General features: G+C 36.3%; 1 protein-coding gene across 1 annotated transcript; it reads left to right on the top strand.

Moving 5' to 3' along the window:
* Positions 1-4,028: 4,028 nt before the first annotated feature.
* CLEC1A (C-type lectin domain family 1 member A) lies at positions 4,029-24,638 on the top strand. The gene is made up of 6 exons (XM_055336717.1): positions 4,029-4,231; positions 15,300-15,398; positions 16,924-17,100; positions 18,807-18,958; positions 21,345-21,463; positions 22,803-24,638. The coding sequence occupies exons 1-6, from the start codon at positions 4,117-4,119 to the stop codon at positions 22,951-22,953; spliced, it is 813 nt and encodes a 270-aa protein (XP_055192692.1). The 5' UTR covers positions 4,029-4,116; the 3' UTR covers positions 22,954-24,638.
* Positions 24,639-27,289: the final 2,651 nt, after the last annotated feature.

The raw sequence follows: 27,289 nt of genomic DNA, 5'->3' as shown, positions 1-27,289 counted from the left end.
CTGGTTTGGGGGTTTTGTTTGTTCTTCCTTCTCTAGCTCCTTTAGGTATAAGTTTATGTTAGGTTGTTTGAAATTTTTCTTGTGGTAAGGCCTGTATTGCTATAAACTTCCCTCTTCAAATCACTTTTGCTGCATCCCAAAGAGTTTGGATTGCTGTGTTTTCAGTTGTTTCTTTCCATGTAATTTTCTATTTCTTTTTTCCAAATTGACTAATTCATTATTTAGTAGCATACTATTTAACCTCCATGTATTTGTAGGTTTTCCATGTTTTTTTCTGGTGATTGATCTCTAGCTTCATTGCCTTCTGATAAGAAAAGATGTATGGTATGACTTTGATCTTTTTTAATTTTCTGAGATTTGTTTTGTGGTCTAATATGTGATCTATTCTGAGAATATTCTATGTGCACTTGCAAAGAATGTGTATTCTCCTGTTTTATGATGGAATGCTTATGAATCTATCAGTTAAATCCATCTGGTACAGTACGTTATTTAAAGCCAAGTTTTCCTTGTTGATTTTCTGTTAGAGCATCTGTCCATTGATGTAAGTGGGGTCTTAAAGTCACCTACTATTATTGTATTGCTATGCATTATTTTCCTTTATGTTTGTTATTAGCTGTTTTATGTGTTTGGGTGCTCCCATGTTGGATGCATAAATATTTATAGTTGTTATCTCTTCTTGTTGGATTGTCGCCTCAATGATTGTTTGGTGTCCTTCTTTGTCTCTTGCTATAGTCTCTGTTTTATTTTTATTTTTAGATTTTATTTATTTATTTATTCGAGAGAGAGAGAGAGAGAGAGAGAGAGAGAGAGAGAGGCAGAGACGTAGGCAGAGGGAGAAGCAGGCTCCATGCAGGGAGCCTGATGTGGGACTTGATCCCGGGTCTGCAGGATCATGTCCTGGGCCGAAGGCTGTGCTAAACAGCTGAGCTACCGGGCTGCCCCAGTCTCTGTTTTAAAGTCTATTTTGTCTGATAAAAATATTGCTAGCTTTCTTTATACATCCATTTTCATGATCAATGTTTCTCCACTCCCTCATTTTCAATCTGCATGTTGTCTTTACGTCTGAAATGAATCTCTTATAGGCAACATATAGATAAGTCTCGTTTTTTATCCATTTCATCACTCTTTGTCTCTTGATTGGAGCACTTAGTCCATTTACACTCAAAACAATTATTATAAGCAGGGATTTATTGCAATTTTGTTACTCATTTTATGGTTATTTTTGTAGCTTTTTTCTAATTATTTTTCTACTTTTGCTCTCTTCTCACACAGTTTGCTCATTTACCTCAGTGATATACTTAGATTTCTTTCCCTTTATTTTTTGCTGATCTATTGCTGGTTTTTAAATTTGTGGTTATCATTAGGCTTGTATAAAGCATCTTCCTGCTTTATGGGAGTCTATATAAAGTTGATGATCAATTGAGTTTGAACCCATGCTTTACTTCTCTCCTCCCTGCGTTTTAGGTATATATTGTCATATTTTATGTCCTTTTATTTTATGAATCCCTTGACTGCATTTTACAGATATACTTATTTTTACTACCTCTGTGCTTCCTACTTTTCTTGCTCTTACTTATGGTGTTTTTTCCACTCAGAGTCCTCATCAATGTTTCCTGTAGGGTTCATTTAGTGGTCATGGACTCCTTTAGCTTTTGTTTGGGAAATTCTTTATCTCTCTTACTGTTCTGAAATATAGCCTTGCTGGATAGAATATTCTTGGCTGCAGATTTTTTCTTTCCTTTCAGCACTTTGAATATATCTTGCCATTCTCTTCTGGCCTGTAAAGTTTCTGATGAAAATTTCACTTATTGCCTTATGGGGTTTCCCCTTTATGTAAGTGTCTTCTTTTCTCTTTCTGTTCTTAAAATTCTCTTTTCCACTACTTCTGCCATTTTAATTACTATGCATCCTTGGGTTGATTTTGTTGGAGGTTCTCTCTGTATCCTGGATCTGAATATTTTTTTCTTCCCCAGGTTTAGAAAGTTTTCAACTATTAAGTTTTCAAATGAATTTTCTCTTCTTTTCTCTCTTTTTCCCTATAATGTGAGTATTATTACATTTGATGGAATTGCTGAGTTCCATAAGTCTGTTCTCATTTTGCATATTTTTTTCTCTCTCATAGGCTCAGCTTGATTACTTTCCATTGTTCAGTTCTCTAGGTCTCTAATTCATCTTTCTGTTTCCTCTAGCCTGCTATTTATTCCATCTAGTGTATTCTTAATCTCATTTATTGTGTTCTTCATCTCTGATTGGTTCTTTTTAAACTCATTATTAAGGGTCTTGCTGATGTCTTCCACTCTTTTCTTAAGTTCTGTGAGTAAAGTTATGCTCAATACTTTAAACTCTCTATAAGATATATCTGCTTTGGCTAGGTTTCTTGTTATGGTTTTGTTCTGTTCTTTATTTTTGGGACATATTCCTCTGTCTCCTCATTTTTTCTAACTCTCCGTGTCTGTTTCTGAGTGTTAAGGAAGTCAGCTACATCTCTTGCTCTTAAAAGTATGGCCTAGTGCTTCAGAGGTGTCTCCTATGTGTGTTGTGTGGGCCTTGCTTTTGAGTTTTGACTGCTTTTCCTTCAGTCCAGTCATTTGGCTCTTTTTATTTGTTGTGGACAATGTTTGGTCTTTGTGGTGTTATTAGGGGTCCACCTTGGGTTTGACTTGAGTCAAAACAGGCATTTGCCAAGATTCAATAGCAGAAAATTGCAGGGTACTTTCTCTGTATTATCCCCTGCGAAGTTTTCATTTGTGAGCAGGGCCTACAATCAAACCCACAGTCTGCCCCCAGCCCACTGCTGGGGCAGCTCTCTGACTGGTATATGTGCTTGTCTCCTTTTATTCCAGGGCAGGTATCATTTTAGAGTGATGTTGGCCTGTATTGGGGGCTGTTTGCACACTGCCAGCCTTGTGGCTGCAGTTTGAATGGACTCTGCCCAAGAGTGTATTGGAACAGACATGCCACTGGTTCTGGCACTGGCCAGAGTGGAGTCCAAAGTTTTAACAATGTGCATACTGGCCTCCTTGCAAAATTATCTGCCTTAACTAAGGCAGATCTGTAAAGCATATATGGGCAGGGCACAAAATTTTAACAAAGTGTGTGTTGGTCTTTATGGGACCCACTGCCTTCACCAAACCTGGCCCAGGGTCCTAAAAGTGTGTGGGAGCAAAAGACTGAATGTTGGCCAGGTTTGTGCTGGTCTTCTTAGAGATGCCACCTGTGGTGCTGAGACTGAGGCAAGATTACCTGGAAAGGGCAAATCTTCTGAAGCAGTGTGGATGGGTGGATTACAGTGGGTTAGGGGTATGTGTATTAGTAAATTAGGCACCACACTGGTTCCTGGGGGTGGTCATTCTTTATGCTGAGGGAAAATGGCACCTGCCAGCTACTCTGTTCCTGGGGAAATCCAACAGGAGAACACTTTTAAAGCTAATACTGCCACTAAACAGCTATGTGACTTTAAAACAACCTCTTCATCTAACTGGATTTCAATCTCCTTTTTATGTAAAATGAAAAAAAGTACAATCAATAGATATTCCCAAAAAGACTGTGCTGACATTCCATGTATATGATGCTTTATACTATGCCTTTGGAGAAAGGAAGAAACTGGTTCTATGATCTCTTCTTTTTTTCATGAAGGCACAGAAGTTAAACCTCATCTAAGTGACTGAAGGAATATCTGGTAGATAAGAGACTAGGTGATATACATATCAGACATTTTGTCTGATTATTGCTCTGCAGAGCCTCAAGGAATCTCTGTGTGATTATATGAGCTTGCCTTTTTTACACTGTACTTACACAGGAATTACAAATAAATGAACAAAGGAGATTTGAGAAGGGCAATCCTTCAATAATTGTTCAGACAGAGACTGCCCAAATAGAAAACACATGCTATTTCCCCTCTGCCTGACCAATTTGGCCTTCAGAGTACAAGTTCCCAGGAGAGGGGCTGGGCCTTTCCAGGCAGGAACTGGAATCAGAGGCTCCCCCTGCTACTCGCTGGGAGTGAAGAACATTAGGAATGACTTTCAACGCCATAGTTCCTGTACTGTCTCACAGTAGCCACGCAGCTTGGGGACAATCAAACTGCAGCTTAGCCTCACCTCGGCAGGAATCCAGATGCAGGCCAAATACAGCAGCACAAGGGATATGCTGGATGCTGATGGGGACACCATCATGAGTGTGCAATCTCGAGCCTCTTCTACAACCCAGCAGCCAGAGCCCAGGCACACAGGTACTCTGTCTCTGGGAGTCCAGATTGGTCAGACTCTTGAGCAATCTATGAGATAAACTATCTTTCTGAAGAATGTGCAAAGTGAGGGAAAGAGAAAGTGTTTTCATGACTTACATTTATTGTAGCTGTGGACTTTCCACAACTCATGTGCCTGTGTATGAACATCTGAAAAATTAAACTTAGTATATACACAGATGTTTGTTTTTTCTAAGATCCAATTGCTGGCACAGTGGTTTTCTTTTCACTAGCTTTGAATTTATAGCTTTGGAGGGAGGTTTCTAAGCAGACACATCAGCTCTGGTATTTTGTTGTCAGAATTCTGCATCTTATAGTTGCAAGGCCTTAGGAGAGAGAGTCATGTTGGGCTTTTATCATCTGTGAAATGAGGGAAGGATTAAAGTAAGCACTTTTTAAGTGTCCCTTTAGCTCTAAAATTCTGTGATTTGATGATCTAAATAGTGGTTTCAGATGCAATTATATCCCACCCCATTCCTTTTTATTATTTTTCAGTCCATAGAAGAGAGAATTCCCATATATAGAGAAAGATCTTATTTCCTGGGAAACTCAGCATATATATGTAAAACATAACTTATTAACCTTATACTCCAACCATTTATAAGAAAAGTGTTTGATATATATGTGTTTAGAATAATTCCAGGTACATAATTCTCAGTATATACATGTTTAATATCAGTTATATTTTATAAGTAAAGAAACCTAGGCCCCAAAATACTTGAGTAACTAGTCCAATATCGAAGTTTGTAAGCGGCACACCTGGTATTAGAACCTAGTCCTGTCTGTGTTCCACTGTGAGGTTTTTCCATTAAAACTCAAGTGACAGGGGATCCCTGGGTGGCTCGGCTGCCTTTGGCCCAGGGCGCAATCCTGGAGTCCCGGGATGGAATCCCGCGTCGGGCTCCCGGCATGGACCCTGCTTCTCCCTCTGCCTGTGTCTCTGCCTCTCTCTCTCTCTCTCTCTCCCTATGTCTATCATAAATAAATAAATCTAAAAAAAATAATAATAACATTAAAACTCAAGTGACATTTCTGCCTTACATTGACTGAGTTGCCCAGGAAATAAGATCCTTCTCTATGTATATGAATTCTCTTGTCTAGGGACTGAAAAATATATTTTTAGTACTATGTCAGAAGGTGAATTCCTGGAAATAAAAGTATAAGTTGGAAGCTAAGTAACAAATTGAATATATTTTTTAAATATTTTATTTACTTATCTATTCATGAGAAAGAGAAAGAGAGCACAAGCTGGAGGAGAGGCAAAGGGAGAAACAGACATCCCGCCAAGCAGAGAGTTCAACATGAGGCTCCATCCCACGACTCTGAGATCATGACCTGAGCCAAAAGCAGATGCTTAATCAACTGAGTCACTCAGGCACTCCACAAATTAAATATTTTTATAATTCAATTCAAATATCTCTCTTATAAGGTTAGAGTAAAAGGTTGATAAGTCCTTGGCATCTTGCAGACACACCAGAAATGTGCATTACCTTTCAATATTTCATTCCTCGTGAATTCTTAAGTGTTCTGTGTCAGTTGGCATCATAGAGATGCCTGTTCAGTGACTGTATATCCTTTCTCTTTTGACCACATTCAGGTGTTCTTCACCTGTATAAATCTGGGCACATATCTTTTCACTGTTCTCTTCCACTTCTTCTTTATCACATAGCTTTTAGGTTTTCTTCATTTTCCCCTGTTAAACCTTTCCATTCCCATTCTATTCATTGAATGATCACCACCTGAGACTCACCGATATTATTTTATTTTATTTTTTGCTTTTTCCTAAACTATGCACTCAGTTGTAAGAAGATACTGGAAATTTCCAGCTTCCTTGATGTGAAGCAAAGTGACAATTTTGGGATATCAGTTTCTGTAGGCACCAGATATGTGTAATAAGATATGTTATGTTTTCCTCCAGCAAATCCTGTGAAGAATCAGCTCTCAGGGCTGTGGTTTTAAGTGGCTTGTGTATAACTTCATATTTCACCTTTGACTAGAGCCAGGAACTCTCACAAGGATTGGTGATTAGCATAATCAGGAACAGGGTGTACAAATAAGTCCTACTGAGCTCAAGGGTGGAGAAGTAGGTGGGGCAGGATAAAACACTTGCTGAAAGATCTGGCAATCTTTCCATAAGAAGTCAAAACTGAAGAAACAGTAGGAGTAGAGGTTACAAAGAAGTGTCTTGAAGGCCAGCCTCTGAAAATAGTTATCTTCCCTTACACATATGATACCTTGTTTTTATCTTGTAATAATGCAGATATGTAGAGGAAAGCCACAGAAGTTTAATTATTTCTTAGGAAAATGATTTGATATAATTTTGCTGTTAAAAATAACTGAGCAAAAATCACTCCAGGAATATTTTGGCAATGCATAGGATTTAAATTCAACATAATATTGTTGAATAACTTATAATAACCTCATGACTGGAAAATTATTTTTTTCTTTAGAATTAGTAAAAACAAATTATGTACACTTATTTGTCTTCTTTCATTTTTTAATATAAAAGTTATGTTCATCTTTAAAAATGCTAAACAATTTAGAAGATAAAAAGGAAAAGTGAATGACAATGTCCTCATACCTAATTCTGTATTTTTGGAGAACTGTAAGCAATGTGTTTTGGCTGAGGTGTAGAATTGGAGAGAGAGGAAGCTAGCAAGAAGGAAGTATGGGAAGTTATAAAGGGCCTATTATGTTATACTCAGGTATTTTGATTCTAATTCAGTAAAATTAACTCATGTAGGGATTTAAGCAGGGAGTAACATAATGACTTTTGTGTTTTTAGAAGACCATCTAGGCTGTAATGAGGAGGAGGAGTTGAAGGAGTAGGAAACTGGATGAGCTAATAGCTGGGTATTTTACATTAGTCTAAGCATGAGATTAGAGGAATCTGAACTGAAGTAGTAGAGGAATGAAGAGGAGGAATCAGATGCCAAGGAGGTGGAGTTGATATTTGGTAAGAATTACACTTTCTGAGAATGAGCAAGATCACTGAAGATGACAATGTAAAACAAAAAGACAAAAAAAAAAAAAAACACAAAAAAACCCCACAAAGGAACAGAGTACCTAGGAGAGATTCTCTTACCAAATGAAGGGAAGGATGAGTGAGAGATTCCAAGAAAAGCTACAAAGAATGATTGGTAGTGATAGAAGCCGACCAGGAGAGAGAGACATTAAGGAATCCAAGAAATAATAACTTCATGAGAAACAGAAAAGTCAATGATAATAAATGGTGAATTTTAAAAATAATAAACAGTAATACTGCAGAAAGTTCAAGTAAAAGGAAGGCTAAAAACAATTTTTTGTTTTAGCAATAAGGAGAAAAATGGATTATTGGTAATTCTTAATAGCAAGGGTTTGAAAGGAACATAGTCAAATAGGAAAATAAATATTTGTCATTTTCTTTTTAAAAAAAATCTCTCTTTGATGAACCAGCTATAAAAAGAAAATATAAAGTGTTAAATCTGAGGTAGAATGAGTTTTTGTGAGCGCATTTTAGAATTATTTCTTTCTTTATTTGATAGAGAGCAAGAGCATAAGCAGAGGGAGAGGGAGAAGCAGGCTTCCTGCTGAGCAGAAAACCTAATATGAGGCTCAATCCTAGGACCTTGGGATCATGACCTGAGTGGAAGGCAGATGCTTAACCAACTGAGCCACCCAGGTGTACCTAAAATTATTATTATTTTTAAAGATTTTATTTATTTATTCATGAAAGTCACAGAGAGAGAGAGAGAGAGAGAGAGAGAGAGAGAGAGAGAGAGAGAGGCAGAGACACAATCTCCATGCAGGGAGCCCAATGTGGGACTTGACCCCAGGTCTCCAGGATCACACCCTGGGCCGAAGGCAGCACTAAACTGCCGAGCCACCGGGGCTGCCCAAATTATTTTTTAAGATGTGAGATTCTAACTCAATTGTAGCTTGAAAAGAAGTGCAGCAAGAGCATGTCACAGTAATAATGTACTAGAGAGAGAGAGAATAAAATCACTGATGGGCTAAAATTTCTACTGAAGACTAAATATAGACCTATCAAAAGAATATGAAAATCTATTTGGGTTTACAAAAAAAATTAAAACCCTTTAATGATAAATTCAAGTTCTGTTTTTCTCTACCTATATTAATTATAATATTCTCAATTTTTTCTAGCTTCATTTCCCCAACTAAAGCATAAACTCTTCTTTGAAGTGTCATGGCATAAATCACATCTAATTGATTCAACAAATCTTTAATGTATGCCTACTTAATATCAAGTGGTACTGCAGGCATAGGAGATCCTTCTCTTTTATTGAAGTATAGTTGACACGAGACGTTAAATTAGTTTCAGACGTGCAACATAGTGATTTGACACCACAGGTGTAGCTACCATCTATCACCATACAGTGCTATTACAATACCATCCATTATATTTCCTATGCTGTACCTTCTCTCCCTGACTTATTCATTCCATAGCTTGAAACCTATTCCTCCTACTACCCTTCATTCATTTTGTCCATCCTCCCACCTGCTCCCTCTCTTGCAATCATCCATTTGTCTTCTGTATTTATGGGAAGATCCTACTTTTAGGTGTTTGGAGAAGTGGAAGGAATAATTTGAATTAGTTCTAAGAAAATGCATTTAATGTTATTGAATATATGTAGGAGACCAAGAAGCAAGTAGAGATGAATAAGTTACCGACTGTGTTTTACTCATATGGGTATCTTTGAATGAAATGACATTCGCTCTTGTCGGTAAGCCTGAGTCCAAGTTTTTCAGGCAGAGCAAGATGGGCACTAGTTGTCAGGACTATATGTACAGAGATAAAGGTAGATAGGTAGGAGCTAGCTTGGTGCAATGTATTTATTGATAAAATTAAGAAAGACAAGAGTTCAGAGGGAAAAAATGAGGTGCGAATTTAGAACAGGATAAGATCATTTGGTGAATCATCAGCAGATGATTCAAACACAATGGCAAGGTAGATTATTGGCGTAAAGAATGGTTAGCCATCAAAGGAAGGGGTATACGAGGGGGCATGTGGGCAGATGAGGCTAAAAAGTGGGACTTAATCCTACTATGCAGGGTCTTATATAGCATGCTAAGAAACATTTTTTTCCTTAAGGAAGAAATTAAATTTACACCCTAGAAAGTTCACCTTGGGGATAGAGGGAGAATGTATAATTGTAGGTGGCTATTCCTGAGATATTTCACAATAAAGAAGTGAAAAGTAGTAAGCAGTTAAAACACTGGAGTCTTTCTACAATTTCATAAGGAACTGGCTTGTAAGGGCAAATATTAATGTGGGATTTGTTGGGAGGATGGGAAAATTATTTAAAATATTCAGATCTGGAAGGACAGAATTAGTACCTCTGGCTCCATCACTTACCAGGTGTGCAAACCAAAGGAGACTAAGCAACTCCTAGGTACAGTAGTTTTCAAAAATCCAAACAAAAGTGAAAAATAGGGCTCTCTTAAATATTTTTTGGATGAACCCAATGAAACACTACAGCATCCATAACACTCAGTAGTTGTTGTTATCAGGATCTGTGTGTCCTTGGGTAAGCTCAGCCCCCTAAGACTTGGTTAACTACCTGTAAAATGGTGATCATAGTAGTATCTATTCATGGGGCGTTGTAAGATATGAGATAATGCATATAAATCATTTATCTTAGTAACTCAAGGAGTGTTAGCAATTGTTACTAATAGTCATGTTATTTTTGAATATTTCATAAATGAAACTCCTTAATTGGAATATAAAATTGACTCACCTAAATTTTACTCTCTTTTTCTCTCTCTCTCCATATATATTTGACTATATACCTATATTTTCACGAACACCAGAAAATACCCTCAACTCATGGAACCTTGAATATTCTCCCATGAGATTTATTATGTGCCATAAGTGAGGATCAAGGAAATAAAGAGAAGTTGCTAAAAAGACAACATTTAAAAATTTAAAATACATCCCAAAGTCAGATATCCAATCTGCAATATCTCATGATTAAAAAATATTAAAAGTAATTTCCAAAATATTATGAACTTCATCACCAGTCTAGTCCTGATTTGTCTGTGAGTTCTGGTCAAGAGGAAAAATACAAAGTGTGGTGTTAAGCGTGACAGTTTAATCCTGGTTCTGCTCTTAGTTTTTGATGTGGCTTTCTGCAAATTATTTAAATTTTCTTGCTTTTCCAGCTTCTATTATGCTTTCTATTTCAAAGTCATACTAACAGACCACATCTGCTAATACATGCTTCATTTCTCATAGGCCCTGGGAATAGAAGTCTATAAAATTTCCTCTCTCTGATACCTGATGAAGACTAACTGCTCGTATATGACAACTCTTCATCTACAAAGTTTCTTATTCTTACAAAGGAATTTGTGTTCAAAACTTAACCTTAGCACTATAGCCTTTTATAGAATAGTTATAGTAAAAGGATACAGGAATTTTTTTTCTATATATATCTTATTATTCCTAAGGATGTTTATATCATTCCTTGCCCTGTCCACACCTTTTTCTAAACATGCCTCAGGAGACAGCATAGGGGTTCTCTTCTAAAAACTAAAACCACAATAAAACCAAGCCAAACTGAAGCACCTCCCAGGCAGCTTATTTTTTCTTATTTTAGGGTGGGGATGGTCCCTAGAGAGAGACCTCATTATGATCAAGGCACTTGGAATAAAGTTTAGGGATATTAAGTCTATAGTTAAAAAATAGTATCACCATCAAAAAAAAAAGACGTGAAACATTTTTTTGGGGTTTTGTAGCTTCAGATATAGAATTTAGTGATTCATCACTGCCATACAACACCACACAATGCTCATTATTTCAAGTGCCCTCCTTAATCCCCAACACCTACTTAACCCATTCCCCCTCCTAACTCTCCTAGGGCAATCCTCAATTTGTTTTCTAATGTTTTTTTTCTTTCTTCTTCTTTTTTTTTTTTTAAATGAAACTTTCAACTTCATAGTCTTTCCAACATAGAAGCTGGATTTCCTAGGAAATGACCATATCTGCTATAGAAACTCCTTAGGGTTGTGTTTTTCTGGGTTTTGAGATAGAAAGAGATTGTGAATATTGAGAGAGGGAGGCAGGGAGGGAAAAAAGGAAGAAGGGAGGAAGGGAGAGAGAGAGAAGAGAGTCAAAGTAGAAAAATTTCCAAATGCCCAGGGAAAGATGATTCATTAGAATGGAATTTTTAAAATTTTGTTTCTTAGCAGAAGATATCGCATACTTTTTTCATCTCCTGTCCTAGAGATAACCTTAGGAAGGATAATGTATTTATTCTTTACATGGATAGAATTATTATTAAATAATATTCTAATTCCTTAAATCTGTACCCTCACTTCACAGTAAGGTTTTACGATTATTCTTTTTGATTCTCTGGGCAGAAGATCAGCACTTCTCTTGCCCCAGTATTATACAAGGAAAAGCAGGTTTCTTAAGGGATAATTTGTTTTTTTTTCTTTTTTTTTAATAAATTAATTTTTATTGGTGTTCGATTTACCAACATACAGAATAACACCCAGTGCTCATCCCGTCAAGTGTCCCCCTCAGTGCCCGTCACCCATTCACCCCCACCTCCCCGCCCTCCTCCCCCTCCACCACCCCTAGTTCATTTCCCAGAGTTAGGAGTCTTTATGTTCTGTGTCCCTTTCTGATATTTCCCACACATTTCTTCTCCCTTCCCTTATATTCCCTTTCACTATTATTCATATTCCCAAATGAATGAGAACATACAATGTTTGTCCTTCTCCGATTGACTTACTTCACTCAGCATAATACCCTCCAGTTCCATCCACCTTGAAGCAAATGGTGGGTATTTGTCGTTTCTAATGGCTGAGGAATATTCCATTGTATACATAAACCACATCTTCTTTATCCATTCATCTTTCGATGGGCACCGAGGCTCCTTCCACAGTTTGGCTATTGTGGACATGGCTGCTAGAAACATCGGGGTACAGGTGTCCTGGCGTTTCATTGCATCTGAATCTTTGGGGTAAATCCCTAACAGTGCAATTGCTGGGTCGTAGGGCAGGTCTATTTTTAATTCTTTGAGGAACCTCCACACAGTTTTCCAGAGTGGCTGTACCAGTTCACATTCCCACCAACAGTGTAAGAGGGTTCCCTTTTCTCCGCATCCTCTCCAACATTTGTGGTTTCCTGCCTTGTTAATTTTCCCCATTCTCACTGGTGTGAGGTGGTATCTCATTGTGGTTTTGATTTGTATTTCCTTAAGGGATAATTTGGTTGATTTCTACAGCTGTTCTTTTTCTTTTTCCTCTTATTATTTATAATTTTGGGAAGGGAAATATCAATTATAAAAACGAACAATATTTTAAAAATAGTTTATGCCTGGGGCACCTGGGTGGCTCAGTTGGGTAAGTGCTCAACTCTTGGTTTCTGCTCAGGTCATGATCTCAGAGTCATGAAATCATGCCCGTTTCCAGCTCTGCTCAGCACAGAGTCTGCTAGAGATTTTTCTCTCCCCTCTGCCCTAAGGAGAGGATTTGTTCTCTCTTTCAAATAAATAAATAAATAAATAAATAAATAAATAAATAAATAAATAAATCAAATCTTAAAAAATAGTTTATGCCTTTCAGATGTGTAATAATATAAATAGGTTTGCGCAGGAGTAGATAGGCATATAACAGATATTTATATATAGGCAACACACTCATTCATTCAACATTAATTGAGCTTTTTTCATCTGATGTTCTAGGTGCTAGAATTGATATTCTTCTAGTGACTAAACAGACTATAATAATTAAGACAGCTATAAACCAAAAGAAATGAGTAAGATATATAATATATCTGATAGTAATAAGATATATGGAGAAAAATAAAGCCATCTTGGTGGTTGGTCCACATATGCATTTGTACTTCTGGAATCTAGAGCCATCCACCTACTTAAGTTTCTTGGGCTACACAGAACTCTCAGGAGACTGGGAATTTAGAGGGGATGTTCAGCTTAAGCTATATTCTTGTTCTTTTCTGTGCTTCTGATTTGAGATACTCTTAAGTATCCTAGAGAAAGCAACAGTTTCCAGGAAAATTTAGACCAAACCATATAGGTCAGCTAATTGAAGGGAGAAAGCAAATCTCTCCAATATCTGTTCATGGTTCAGAATCTCACACAAGTCAGTGAATAGAGACCAGTATGGTTAGATGAATTTAGTTGAGTCCCCCTTCTGCTGTCGGAAATACTGCTGAAAGATCAAAAGATTTTTTATAAAAATCAACAGTTTAGATAATCCTCTGTGCCTCTGTAAAAATTATATAATTTAAGTAATATTAACTTTTCACAATTTCATTCTTCATTCATATCCACATTCAAATATGTATTTGCCTCATGTGCCAGGCACTACTTTCAGTACTGGAAATATACTGGTGAACAAGACAGACAAGATCACTGTTTTCATGGAATGTACCTTCAAGGAGGGGGAGGATAGAGATGAAAAGAAACAAATGAAAGCCATGAAAATATTAATAATCTTATTTTTACAAAACATATGTAATGGCTTATATATTAGAAATGAACTCATGGAGCACTCCCAAGGATGGACATTTAAATGGAAAACTGAGTAGCAGAGTGTAACCTACCAACAACTGCTCTGAGGATTAATTAATTAATGCAGGGCAGAGGCAGAGCTAATGGAAAGGTACTAGGACTGGGACAAGCTTGTTTGTTTCAAGGATAAACAGAGGCCACTGTGTGTAGAGCATTTGAGTGAGGGGAGAATAGTTCAAAAAAAGGATGAAAGAACTAGGTAGGGTCCAGAAGAAAAAGACTCATAGAATTTTAAGTGCAAAAAAGCTATTTGAAGTTTTAAATTGAGAAATAATCAAATTTTAATTTTGTTAAAGAGAGAAATCTGAGTGTCCATGAAAAGTGGTTTGAATTTTATTCTGTCTTTAATGCAATCCATTGAAAGTTTTTAACGGTGATGATTATTAAGAGAAATTACGATTCAAATTTTAAAATTTATCAATCTCAATGTCTCCATGATTTTTCCTTATTTTCCTGCTGGATTGTAAATTCCAAAGTATAGTAATCACATTCTATGGAAACTACCTTTCCCACTTATCATTCCCCATTGGGAAATAATATGTAACACAAATCTCTATACCTAGAATACATTATGTAGAGGACTTTGCTAAAGAGGAGATGAATTTATATGTCTTTAATCTTTTTGTTTTAGAACATGACTTCAATTCCCAAGGAAGTAAAACGCAGGTCTTGGAGACATCAAAAAATTTTTTAGGGTGTTGCTCTCCTTTGTTTCATTTTAATCATAATGCTAGATGCAACAAGTACCTGAGAGGATGAGGGTGGAAGGATCTCCCTTTCCTGATTGTCATTTAGATTGACAGCTAAACTCACTAGGTGATGGGTTCACTGTTGACTCAGTAGAGCCTCCGCAATTAGCACAAGGCAAACTCGTGGGGGTGTGGCATTTATTATTTAACTTCAGAATTGAGATAGCTTAATTCCACCCTTGAGAAATTGATGATCATGTCTCTCTATAATCCATTTTTGCTGAGATATAAATCAAATGAATGAATAAAATCCTCACAAAAGAGGAACTTTCAACAAAGAAATGCCAAAAAAGGAAACAGTAAAATGATCATTTCTCTTTACTGACATGCAATTTTCTTACTGACAGCACATACGGAACTCATTGGGGAGGTGTTTTGCAAAACTAACAAGGAACTCATTTCATCTCTTTGATGATGTGAAAAATTGTTCCCCGTTCAGGGATTTCCATGTCTTTTATAACTTAAATTTTGACAAAAAGATGGTTATGCAAGCAACTTTATAAAGATAAGCGCAATGCATAACTTGATTCCATGTGAAGTAGAACTGAGGCTTGTGGGGCTCCGGCAATGGGCAGGGCTTGTGAGGGAATACGGCTGTGGAAGTGAGGATGGCCTTTTGATAGTGCTTCTGAGGCCAGAGGGAGTGTTATTTAGCCCCTGGTTGCTGTTGTTCTTTCCCAGAACCAGGTCTTCTGGCTTACTGGTGGCATAGATCCAAGAGAAAGAAAAAAAGTGAAATCTTGCCTTTTCCTTTGTTCCCTGCAGGGCACCGGTCTCCCTCTTCAGTCTGGCGTCCAGTGGCCCTGACCTTGCTGTCTTTGTCTTTGGTGCTGCTGATTGGCCTGTTAGCCCTGGGGCTTGTGTGTAAGTCTGCACTCTGACTTGGGGGAGAATTCTGGTTTTAAGGTGTATCTAGGATGAAGAATATTTGTTACGGATTTTTTTTAACTTTAATTCTGAAGCCTGTGAATAATTCAATGTACCTTATTCTAAAGCACTCATTGAAATGAGTAGTGAAAGAAGCATTAAAATACAGCAATCACTTGCCAGCTAGACTTTTACTTTGTGTTTGAGATAGGCAGGTTTTGTCTGTTTGTTTACATGTTGGTATTTAAAATCAGCAATTTTTTTGAGGAGGGCAGAGGGAAAGTCTATGGTGAGGGAGTGGCATGGCGTGTGGGAGAGAATCTTAAGCAAGTTCCATGCTAATCGCACTAGGGTCTCCATCTGAAGACTCTGAGATCCTGACCTAAGCTGAAATCAAGAGTCAGATGCTCAAAGGACTGAGACCCTAAAATCAGCAATTTTTATGAATGCATGATTTAGCCCTCTTTCATTCTACAAAAGAGTACAGGAAGTGGTTTTTGCTCTTAGTATGCATGACCCAGCAGCTCATACAAAGGGAAGAGATTTCATTTATATCTATTCCCTCAATATAAGAACAGATTAGGTCCTTAATTTCTACAGTATTTTTCCAAAAAGTCCAGGAAATAATAGAATCATTTTGCAAAATCTTGTGAAAACCAAACAAGGAAAAATGCATGTGAAAAAGTCTTTAAAGACAAGTTCAAAAACTAAAAAAAGGAAGTGGGTGGATTTGCCTCATGGCATTGACACTCTACAGTAATATTGCCTGAGCAGGTGAAAAAGGTGGCTTAAGGTAAAAGGTTACATTGAAGAGCAGGTCAAACATTTGTTTTCTCTAGGAAATGTTAGAACTTTTCCTTTGTTATTATAATTTTTTAATTAAAAAATATATTTCTTAGTGTTTCTACCATGGCCCCCCAATTTTTACTTCATTTTGATATAATTTGTTTTATAACCACCATGCTTATGGTACATAAAGCAACTATAAAGCAACTTTCATGAAGGATTTCTCAACTTAGATTTAGAAATCTGGAATTTAAACCTAAATGTTGAAATTTTCCAGTCAAGTGATATTAAGGAAATTGCTTGTTCTCACTGAGCCAAATTGGAAGCTATAAAACCATGGAAATGATGACTATTTTAATGAATGAATAACAATATATAGCACATTGTCAATAATATGTTAATAAATCAATGGATTTGTGGTTTTAGGTTAAGCAGCAGTTTAAGAGCATACACAAAATATTTATTGAGCAGTAAATATGGTTAAGGAATTTAGTCCTGAAGTTAGAAAGCATTACTATGATTCTACATATTCAGATAAAAAGACAGATGTAAAACATTAATTTGCCTGAGACAATGCAATTTACTATGTGCTACAGTTGAAACTTGAACACAGACAATATGAAATCTCAGAGTATGAGATCTTAAACAATATGAGGTTTTGTCTTCTCTATATGTGAAAAGTAGAAAGACAAATGAAGAAATCAGCTGTCCAGTCTGACTTGGTAACCTGGGTTAGTTTTTCAGATCTACCAGCTTTCCAATACTCAGCAAGACAGCATTTCTCACAAGGAAGAAAGATTGGGGAATCTCTCCCGACAGCTGCAATCCCTCCAAACCAAGAACAGGAAGCTTGCAGAAATCCTGCAGCGCGTGGCTGAAAAACTGTGTCGTGAACTCTATAACAAAACTGGAGGTGAGTCGTGTGTGATCACCTCTTTCTGCCCTCTGGCTAGCTGTCATTGTAGAGCTGACTTTCCCATCTGTGTGCCTGGGCATCACATGTCATTTAGTTAGTTGTCTGGCAAACTTCATGAAGAATTTGGACACTTAGGTCATCCCCAGTTATTGGAATTGTTTAGTTCGGATATGTCTGTGTTGTAATACATAAAAGGATTCTTCAAATTCAGACATTTTAAATAATAAAAACAACTAACTGCAAATAACCAAAATAACACCGCAAGTGAATAAAATACAGGGTTATTTCTCAATTTATCTTGGCACATAAAGACCTAACAGTAGTATACATTTCATAATGTGTTCATAAATCTTTTCCTCTTAAGAAGTTAATGAGCTCATAACTATAGTTCTCACATTTTAAGAATCATACAGGGATCAGGTTAAAAATGCTCCAGGGGGAGATGAACCATGCTTTGGTAACCACAGCTGGACAAGGCTGAAAGCATCACCTCATTCCTGTGCCTTTTCCTCCTGTCGGTTTTGGGTTTCATAATGTCTAACTCTACTCAAGTTAGCCTTTCTCTTCTGTTCTGGTCATCTTGCATGGATAGGAAGCAACATTCATTCTAAGTTGCCACTTTTTATTTTTCTTTCCAGGACTTTAAGTTAGGATAAAGTCTTCCTCTTCCACTTCCCACACTAACCAGACAGCCAGATTGTGTGGTTACCCAGTAAAATAACACCCACAGGCACACTTCCACTTCTCTAAGTGATTCTTTTCCACATGACTGGTGATCTCACTTGTTACAATTTTCTTTCTTTTCTTTTTTTTTTAATTTATTGAGGAATAATTGGCGCATGGAGTTGTACATATTTAAAGTGTACAACGCGATGATTTGATATACCCATGCATTATACAGTGATTATACACTGGATTGTTTTTAAGATATAGACATTTTTATGAAATGATTGAGTTCCCATCTGACCATAAGGGACTTGATTACAAGTCACAAATCTCAAAGGCCCAATGCTGTGTATCCTCATCAGTGTAAAGACCATGGCTCTCAGGGACTAGTTCCTATACTTACAGCCTCTATTCATGTAGTCTACCTCACCCTTCACCTCTGCACTTACTTCTCTGACTTTGGTGCCCATCTTAATTTCTGACACATGGAAATTTACCATTCTAATTCATACTTTACTTAGTATTTATGTCTTTTTTTCTCAAATTTTATTTACTTGTCTTTAGAATGAGAAAAGAGTCCATATCTTATTGGTATACATATACTGCATTTTAAAAATCTTTTGCAATTATATAAGAAGATTTTAATGAAGAAAATTGCGGAAGCTTCAATTGTTTTTTAAAGAAAAGACATAATGAGTTTTTGAACATATGAAAAGTTCTTTATGAAATTGAATATGCTCTGTGTGCTGAATTATATAGGGCAAGAAACAAGGAAGTTCCAATCATTCATTGCTAGATTCCAAATTCCGTGAAAGCTGTAGTGTCTGCTTTAACTTTCATCATATACTCAGTACCAATTACAGTTTCTGGCATATAGAGTGTTTAGTAGACATTTGTAGTTATCATTTGTGGGCAATTAAATATCTAAGAGAAAGGAAATTGATTCTTTTTTGCGTCATCAAGTATCATATAATTTCAGGATAGGAAAGATCGCACACCTGGATAGAAAATAACACTAAAATTGGTTTCTTTCCAAGAAAACAGATGCAGCCCTTGTCCAGAAGAATGGAAGTGGCATGGGGACAAATGCTATCGGTTCTATAGAGAAAGCAAGAGTTGGCAAGGCTGTGAATATTTCTGCATTGCTGAGAACGCGACCATGCTGAAGATAAACACACAAGAAGTGCTGGTAATATGCTGATCAGTGTTTGAATTTTTCTCAGAAAGAGATTCTTAAAAGACCTGTACAAAAGAGTCAAAGGAGTCAATGTCCCTAGACTTTTGTACTTACTGCAATCAAGACCTAAGCCTTATTCTTATTGTTTTGAGTGATTCCCTGAGGTACGTAAAAGGAGTTCTCCTCACTACAAAAGGCTTTCTCCTCTCCATACCTTAGAAACATGAGAGGAAACTCTCCAAAATCCCCATCACTCAGAAATGAAAAAAAAAAATTCGCTAATTTCTTACCTCTTTTAGTTTGGGAAAGAAGGGCCCAATACTGAGGTAATGTCAGAAAGATGAAAATAACATTTCCTATTCTTCCATTATAAAAGGACAAGTTTTTAATTGAAAAAATTTAATTAGGGATCCCTGGGTGGCGCAGCAGTTTGGCGCCTGCCTTTGGCCCAGGGCACGATCCTGGAGACCCGGGATCGAATCCCATATTGGGCTCCCGGTGCATGGAGCCTGCTTCTCCCTCTGCCTGTGTCTCTGTCTGTCTGTCTGTCTGTCTGTCTCTCTCTCTCTCTCTCTCTCTGTGACTATCATAAATAAATAAATTTTAAAAAAATTAAAAAAAAGAAAAAATTTAATTAAATCATTACTATAACCTGCAAATAAACATATTGTCCTTCAGAAGTTTAAACCTAACATAGACTAGTCGAGGCAAATGTGAAAGTAAAATTATAAACTGGCATGTATTAAAGTATACGTAATTAAGGTAAACTTCTAAAATCATGTCATTGTTCCCACCCTTTTAAAAAATATTTATTATTCCTTTGAATTTAATCTCTTAAACAGTGTAACTGTTATTTATTTATCATTGTTTTAGCAGAAGTCTTGGCACAAAGTAGTTTATCAATAAGGGATTATTTAATCGAAGTAAATGCCCAACTCACTATGTAAATTCTTAACATCCTTCTAGTTACTCTTAATTCCTACACACTTTTCTGAAATCTGTGATGAATGCAACTCTGCAATATTTCTCATCTACTAAAATAACATTTTTTATACTTTCTTAATGGCTCAATTTAGGCAGAAAAGGAGGTAATTTATTTAAGACAATGTGTCCCTACCATAAGCCCACCTAGTTTTTCTTATTCTCTTTGTTTCCTCCACTTTCAGGGTAAAAGAGGACTCAGATATATAACTGAATTGTATTACATATAATGGTAGGACATATTGTGAAAGTTATACAGTGGTTTTGTCTCATGCATTTCAAAGATTTGTATATATTTAAGTAATTTTCATATGATTTATTTTAAAAAACTTTTAATTTGAAGTGTCTACCATACAATTGGAAATATTTTCAACTATACTTTTTTTTGATATACCTACTAGATGACTATTGCTTAGTGATAGTTTCATATCTATTTCCAATAATCTTTTATTGAACCATATGTCATATGTCATTATCTAAAGGGTTGAGGACATAAAACAAAGTATGTATCCTTAAGGAACCATAGTATAGTGGAAAGGAAGGACATTAAAATTGATAATTATAATAAATTTAAATAATTTCTATGTTAAAGGGTAAGGCTGGATAGAAGGAAGAAGGTAACTTAAAAAATATTCAATATAGAGGGGTGCTTGGATGGCTCAGTTTGTTAAGCATTCGACTCTTGATTTCAGCTCAGGTCATGATCTCAGTGTCATGAGATCAAGACCCAAGTCAGGCACACCCCTGAGCATGGAGTCTGCTTGCCCCTCTCCCTCTGTTGCTCCCCTCACATCAAATAAATAAATAAAATCTTTTAAAAAATTCAGGATAGATATATATGAGTATAAATGTATATATGAATACTATACAAAAATATAAATGCACACACACATATATATATGAAAAATTTCCCTTTCTCCCTTTCCTTTTCTGAGACATAAATCATCTTTCCAAATTTTCTCTTACCTCTTTTTACATTAAGGTATAATTCATTATTCTTTCCCCCTTTCTGGCCAGTCCCTTTTGCATATGTTTATAAAGAATACTTTCCCCATTTTTACCCTCTTCTTTCCATATTCTTCCATTCACCCCATGAGTAAATCTGCCCCCCATGTTTTTAATATAAATCTTAGTGTTTACTCTGTGACTTGAAAATAATGGGTTATTCTTATATTTTGATTGATATGATTTTGGTTTTAGAATATCAGTATATATTCCATACTTACAAGATAAATTCTTTAACTTGGACAAACTGACCTCCGCACACACACTTTTTCTCTCAAGTATACTATGACCTATATGGGGCAGGACTCATGTGTTGTTCTCAAAGTAAAAGTGCTGGCTGGCCCTACACATCTCTGTGTATATATAGTATAACATCTCTAAAGCTAAAGATCTTCTTGTGTGCCTTTCACAGGACTTTGCCATGCCTCAGAGCTACTCTGAGTTTTTCTACTCTTATTGGACAGGGCTATCCCGCAACGGCAGTGGCAAGGCCTGGCTGTGGATGGATGGAGCCCCTTACTCCTCTGAACTGTAAGCCTTCAGAACATTTGATGAGAAAGGCATTTAACAGAGAGCTTTCACTTGAGTGACTGAGTTCAGCAATTTGCTTCAATAAGCATTAATCAAACATCTGCTTTGTATTGGATACTGTGTTTATAAGAGGATGTACAAAGATGTATAAAAATAAAACACAGTGCTTGCTTTTGAATGGCTTGTGAACCAGTGAAGGAGACATACAAAATGTTAGTAAAATAGTAGGGGCAGTTCTCTGTCTGGGTGCTTTCAGAGTTTTTATTTCAGGGTCTGAAGTCCTTTAGAGCATTAGTAATTAAGTGTCTGGGCTCTGCTGAGGGAGGATGACAGAGACAGAGATAAAGAGAGAGAGAGAAGAAGAAGGAAGAGGAAGAGGAGGAGGAGAAAGATGAGGGAAGAGATATTTTATGGATGAATAAACTGAAACCTAGATCGGGATGGTAACTGACCTAAGACCACATAACTTCACAACTTATCAATACCCAGAGGTAATAGAAGATCTCAGATTTCGGGACACCTGGGTGGCTCAGTGGTTGAGCATCTGCTTTTGGCTCAGGGAGTGATCCCGGGGTCCTGGGATTGAGTTTAGCATCAGGCTTCCCACAGGGAGCCGGATTCTCCCTCTGCCTATGTCTCTGCCTCTCTCTGTGTGTCTCCCATGAATCAATAGATAAAATCTAAACACAAAAAACAAAAAACAAAAACAAACCTCAGATTTCTTGGCTTTCTGAGCAGTGTGATAGGGCACACATTTTTCAGAATATAGTTTCTGAGGGACACTGGGGTAGTGTAGTCAGTTAAGCATCCAACTTATGTGAGCGTTTACTTATCTGAGCATTAGATAAGATTGTGTGTGATATCTTTTCAAACAGCTAAATGTATACTTAAATATATTACAATTTGAAGCCATGTTTGGCCAGATACCTTTCTTCCCTATATATCATATGGGATTTATTATCCCAGCAGATGCGACATTCTTAATGTAATCCTTTTTATTTTATAGTTAATTAAACTGAATCACAGAGAAAGTAGATGACCTTTCAAATGATGGCAAAATCATATGATAAATTTATATTATAGCATGCATCTTAGTTTTAGTTAGAAACAATTTTTGTTGTTTTAGATGAGCTGATGCTTGCTTCTAGGGAGAAGTATGGACATTAAGGGGCTGAAAAGGAAGAGCGTGGTGACCCCCTCTCTCCAGTAAATTCATTCTGCATATCTATTCTATAATTTTATCAATCTAGGAGTACTCCCAATGTACTTTCTGGATATTTAACATTTCATTTTAGAAGTTACCAGTGATCTGATTAAACTTTCTTTTTTTTTCTTTAAGGTTTGAGATTATAATAGATTTTACCAGTCTGAGAAACAGGGACTGTGTGACCATCCTCAATGGAAAAGCTTTCTCAAAGGACTGCAAAGAGTTGAGGCGGTGTGCATGTGAAAGAAGGGCGGCCACAGTGAAGCCTGAGAGCCTCCATTAGTTTCCCTGCACCATTACATGGAAGTGATTGACTCTCCCATCATAATTACAATATCAAGCTCTCTTCAGGGAGATTGAAGATCAGAACAGAAGTTAGTCTATTTATGTGTACCTGTACTAGTTTGGTTTCAGTTCCTATCTTCTCTCATATGATCCATGTTTATACAAAAATTCAGCAAAAAGTTTGAGCCAAGCAAAGTCAATGCAAAGGATATTTAAGCCATTGGAAGATGGGAGAAAAATAGGAAAGGCAATTTTTCTGACTGGTGGAGGAAGGATTTTCATGTTTCTTGTTCAGGATCACCAGCATTTCTGAGCTTCATGCATATATTTACCAGTCACAGAGAAGTCCTATCTATGTACCAACCAGTCCCAGAATCTCATAAAGTTGTCATCACCTTCTTGACTCAGAGATAACTTTCTAGTGTTCTTCCTTCTTAGCATCTAATATCAGCTCCCTATTTCCATGTCTTCCTTCATATTGAAGGAAGTGAGAAACTTACTGAAATAGAGGAAATAAATGTGTGTGACATCCTTTGTCGCTCAGTCAGTTTAGCATCTGACTCTTGATTTCAGCTCAGGTCATGATCTTAGGGTCCTGGAATTGAGCCCTGCATTGAGCTTTCTGCTGAGTGGAGCCTGCTTAAGATTCTATTCTCTCCCCTCCCTCTATCCACCTTCCAACAACTCACAACCTCAATCTCTCTCTCTCTTTCTCTCAAAGAAACTCCAATGATTGTGTTCTTTCTCTAGGAATTTCTTCCAGAAAAGAAATATTCTCAGTTCAGTTCCATATCCAAATTACTGTCCTCGATGCTCCTTCAGAAAGACTGAAGATGAGAGCAAAAGTCAGTCTCTTCACGAAGGTCTATAATAATTAAGTTTCAGCTCCTATTCCATCTGATTCATGTTTATGCCTTCCAGGTACTAAAGATTTAATAATAATAATAAATGTAATAATGTGAAAAGTGTGTGATTTGAGAATAGATTCTGGGAAAATTTCTGTGTAGAGATGTTCTTCAAAAGGCAAGTTTGTCATCAGCACATACCGAAAGATGAGTAAATAAAATTTTAATAGGATGAGTTATCCAATCAGGTAATGGAAAGTGGAAGAGAGACTGTGATATCTGCCCACATCACTGGCTCCTTGTTATAGGTACCTCCTTTCTCAGGTGACCCATATGCACAGTCATCACAGGGGGCACTCACTGCAAATAACACCATCACAACCAGTGACTTTGCTGATTTATAGAGAAATCAATTTTAGGGGTTTAATGCTAGTGATGATAATCTACTATAAACCTTTATTTTTCAGCAATGAAAACTAGGGTGCTTCAATTTTATTTTCAGAAAACATCTATCACATGGTGAAATGACATTAAATTAGCAAACATGATAAAGAGAACATTTCTGTATTCATTTTCATAAGACTGCATTATGTAGCAATCACTGCTTGTGGATTTCTTCCTTATGAATTTTCCTTTCAATTTTTGGTTGATTAATTATGAAATCTCTTCAGTGTTGAACAAATTTTGTGTTGATTTATTGTGTCATGCAAAAAGAACTATATTTGTGGTCATAAAATGAGAGTTTTAGGTCCCATAATCTGATCTATTATTGGGCAAATCACTTTACTTCATTAAGCTTATTTCATTAAGTATAAAGTGGAAATGTTTATAATTTTCTCATGGTGCTATTATTAGTAGAAATGAAGTAAATATGAAATTAGTTTTATAATCCAAATTGAAATATATAATGTAAAAATATTAAAATACGTAAAATAAAGGATTTAGTAATTTTTTTTTAAATAGAGGAGCACACACGAACATAAATAACCCTTTTTGGAGACCTGTATTCTTCAGTTAATTATAGAAAGTCACTTACATTGGGAAGCTGTGGATATTGCCAAATATTTTCTATGGTGAGAGCAGATATTTAATGAATGCAGTTTATATAATAAGCATGTAACAAGAAAGGTGGATTAGGACTTCAGCTAAGAAATTAAGTGTAATTTAAGTCTTGTTACTACAGGAAGAAAATGTGGTTCACATAAGCAAAGTCAAATGACTTTGTGGACTAGGTTGTAAATAGGGACAAGGCACATGTGTTGACTCCTGGCATCCTACATAACTGCAGTCTAGTTCAGGTTTGGATGACAAGTGTCTCTTTAAATGCCATTGCTTTAAAGAGTCTAGGTGCCAGGAGAGTGGATGTTGTATAGTATTTAAAGGATTCCCACAAATCTGCCACCTGAGGAAGTGTCACTTTAGATAGTGAAGAGGAAAAAAATAGCATTTATTTGACATTTTTGCTATTCTTGACCTTATTTCTCTCCATCTTTACCCTCAATCCCATCATCTGTATAACAAAACTCACAACACTAATTACAATATGAGCAAATGTCTCAAAGTGCAGAAGAATAGTATGCCACATTTTCTCCACAAACTTTTTTAAATTTAAGAATAGGAAATAATCATGACGTGGTTTGCTGAGAACATTTTTCCGTGGAGAATCAGAGAGTAGTGTCCCATGAATTAAATTTTGGCTTGAGAAGAATTTTTCTCTTCCAGGCTCTTGTGTGTTTAGGTAATTCTGAAGAAATTTCAGGAAAAGTCAAATGAGGCTTTCCTGGTAGATCGGAGTGCTCTACGGTACACAGTGAGCTATTTCTTTTCCTGAGGATACTGAACCAGCTCTTAAAACTTATCAACAGGAAACAGGTCATGAGTTCTTTAATAGCAGGAAGAGTGTGAAGAATAAGGGGAGCTTTTTCTTTGGGGACAGAAGCAATTATGAAATAAGTGGAAGAGTCTAGCAGATTGCCTCAGTTTTGGCCTTAATATTGAGGGGGGGTCAAATATTTTGCAAAGGAATTCTTGTCCTTTTTGAAGAATACAAAAAAATCATAATCTGATTTAAAGCATACATTTTTACAAGGTTCATTGGATGAATAAATTTTTAGGATCTAGTAATTTTATTATTCTATCAATAATACTATTCTAATTTGTTTTATTTTTTACACACTTAATGCACTTTAGCCATAGCATATAACACAGCTTCTTTACATTTGTAGAATAGATTTTTCTGTTTCCTTCTCACCCCCTTTTTTAAAAGTTAACTTTGATCAATGAGATGGATCAAATATATCCAATTAATTCTTGGTGGTGAGACCAAGATCTAAAACATGTTAGCCCAGTGCCAAGGCCCAAACTCTTACCAGCGCCTGGAAAAAAGACCCTGATAGTTTGGACCCAAGTAACTTGTAAGAAAAAAATCTTCCATCCATATTCGCTATATGAAAAGCAGCATTGCCACTGAGGAAATTTGTAGGAGTTTATGCCAGCTGCGCTGTTGATAAGATTCTGACTTGAGAATACTGCATCATATATTGCTGGGATGACATCAGCCAAAGGATGTTTGCCTTTTGCTTCATTGTACTTTTTCTTAAAAGAGTTATTAAATGCTTCCTATCCTTTCTCTAAACATACTCCCATGACAATGCTCTGAAGGATCTTGAAGACAAACAGTTTCTACTACTAAAAATTTTTATTGTTTCTCCTTCATTCCAAGTCATTATATTCAGCTGCCAGCTGTCAGCTGTGAAAGCCAAACACAAGACTCAACTTATACTGTATTTTCTGTGCTATTTTCTTTTTCTAGGTTCAGCAGAAAATTAGAGAAAAATCCCTTTTACTGAAAGGTCCACCATTTCAACTCCAGGTCAAGGGTAAATAAAAAAAGAAAAAAGAAAAGAAAAAAAGAATTTAAAAAGAAAAAGAAAAAAAAAACATGCCTGTCCCCTCCTTAAAGGACCTTAGTCTTTAGAGGTCACCTTTTACAATAGACTTCTAGGTTCATTTAAATGATTTCCACTGCCTCAGTGAATTAGGTTTTATTTTACTTTATTTTAACAGTATCTTTATTGTAAAGAAAGATGAGAATCTAATGTAGCTTAACTACTCCTTGTGAAAAATGAGATTACTTAAAATTATATTGAATTTAGATGGTATTTGATGAGAATTTACTGTGTAGTAAGTTATTCTAAGGATGGTAAGTGGTAGAAAAGTAATACAGTAATAATTAGTGATTTTTTCCTTCCTATAAATTGCAAGACACTTTCATATCTCCTATCTCTTGGGAGCAAGCTAATCTATGTCCAAGGAGCCTGCCGACCTAGGATATAGATCATCTATAGATTTGTCTGAGGAGATTCATTAACTTTAAAACAGATACTCTGTCCTGGCAGCTGCTAGCATTTCACATATAAAGTTTATCTTCTCCATATTCCTATAATATGAGTAGGGAAAAGAGTCATTTTTATCTGGATTACCCAAATA

This window comes from Nyctereutes procyonoides, unplaced genomic scaffold, assembly GCF_905146905.1.
Source record: "Nyctereutes procyonoides isolate TBG_1078 unplaced genomic scaffold, NYPRO_anot_genome, whole genome shotgun sequence".
NCBI classification, from domain to species: domain Eukaryota; kingdom Metazoa; phylum Chordata; class Mammalia; order Carnivora; family Canidae; genus Nyctereutes; species Nyctereutes procyonoides.
Note: the sequence above shows the minus strand (reverse complement) of the source record. Positions and strands in the feature narration are given on the sequence as shown.

What these genes read in the sequence shown, in the direction of transcription:
- CLEC1A (XM_055336717.1), top strand. Translation starts at nt 4,117, where the DNA reads ATGCAGGCCAAATACAGCAGCACAAGGGATATGCTGGATGCTGATGGG. An exon ending in GTTAGCCCTGGGGCTTGTGT is followed by an intron (nt 15,399 to 16,923) that starts GTAAGTCTGCAC and finishes AACCTGGGTTAG; the next exon opens with TTTTTCAGATCTACCAGCTT. An exon ending in ACTCTATAACAAAACTGGAG is followed by an intron (nt 17,101 to 18,806) that starts GTGAGTCGTGTG and finishes TTTCTTTCCAAG; the next exon opens with AAAACAGATGCAGCCCTTGT.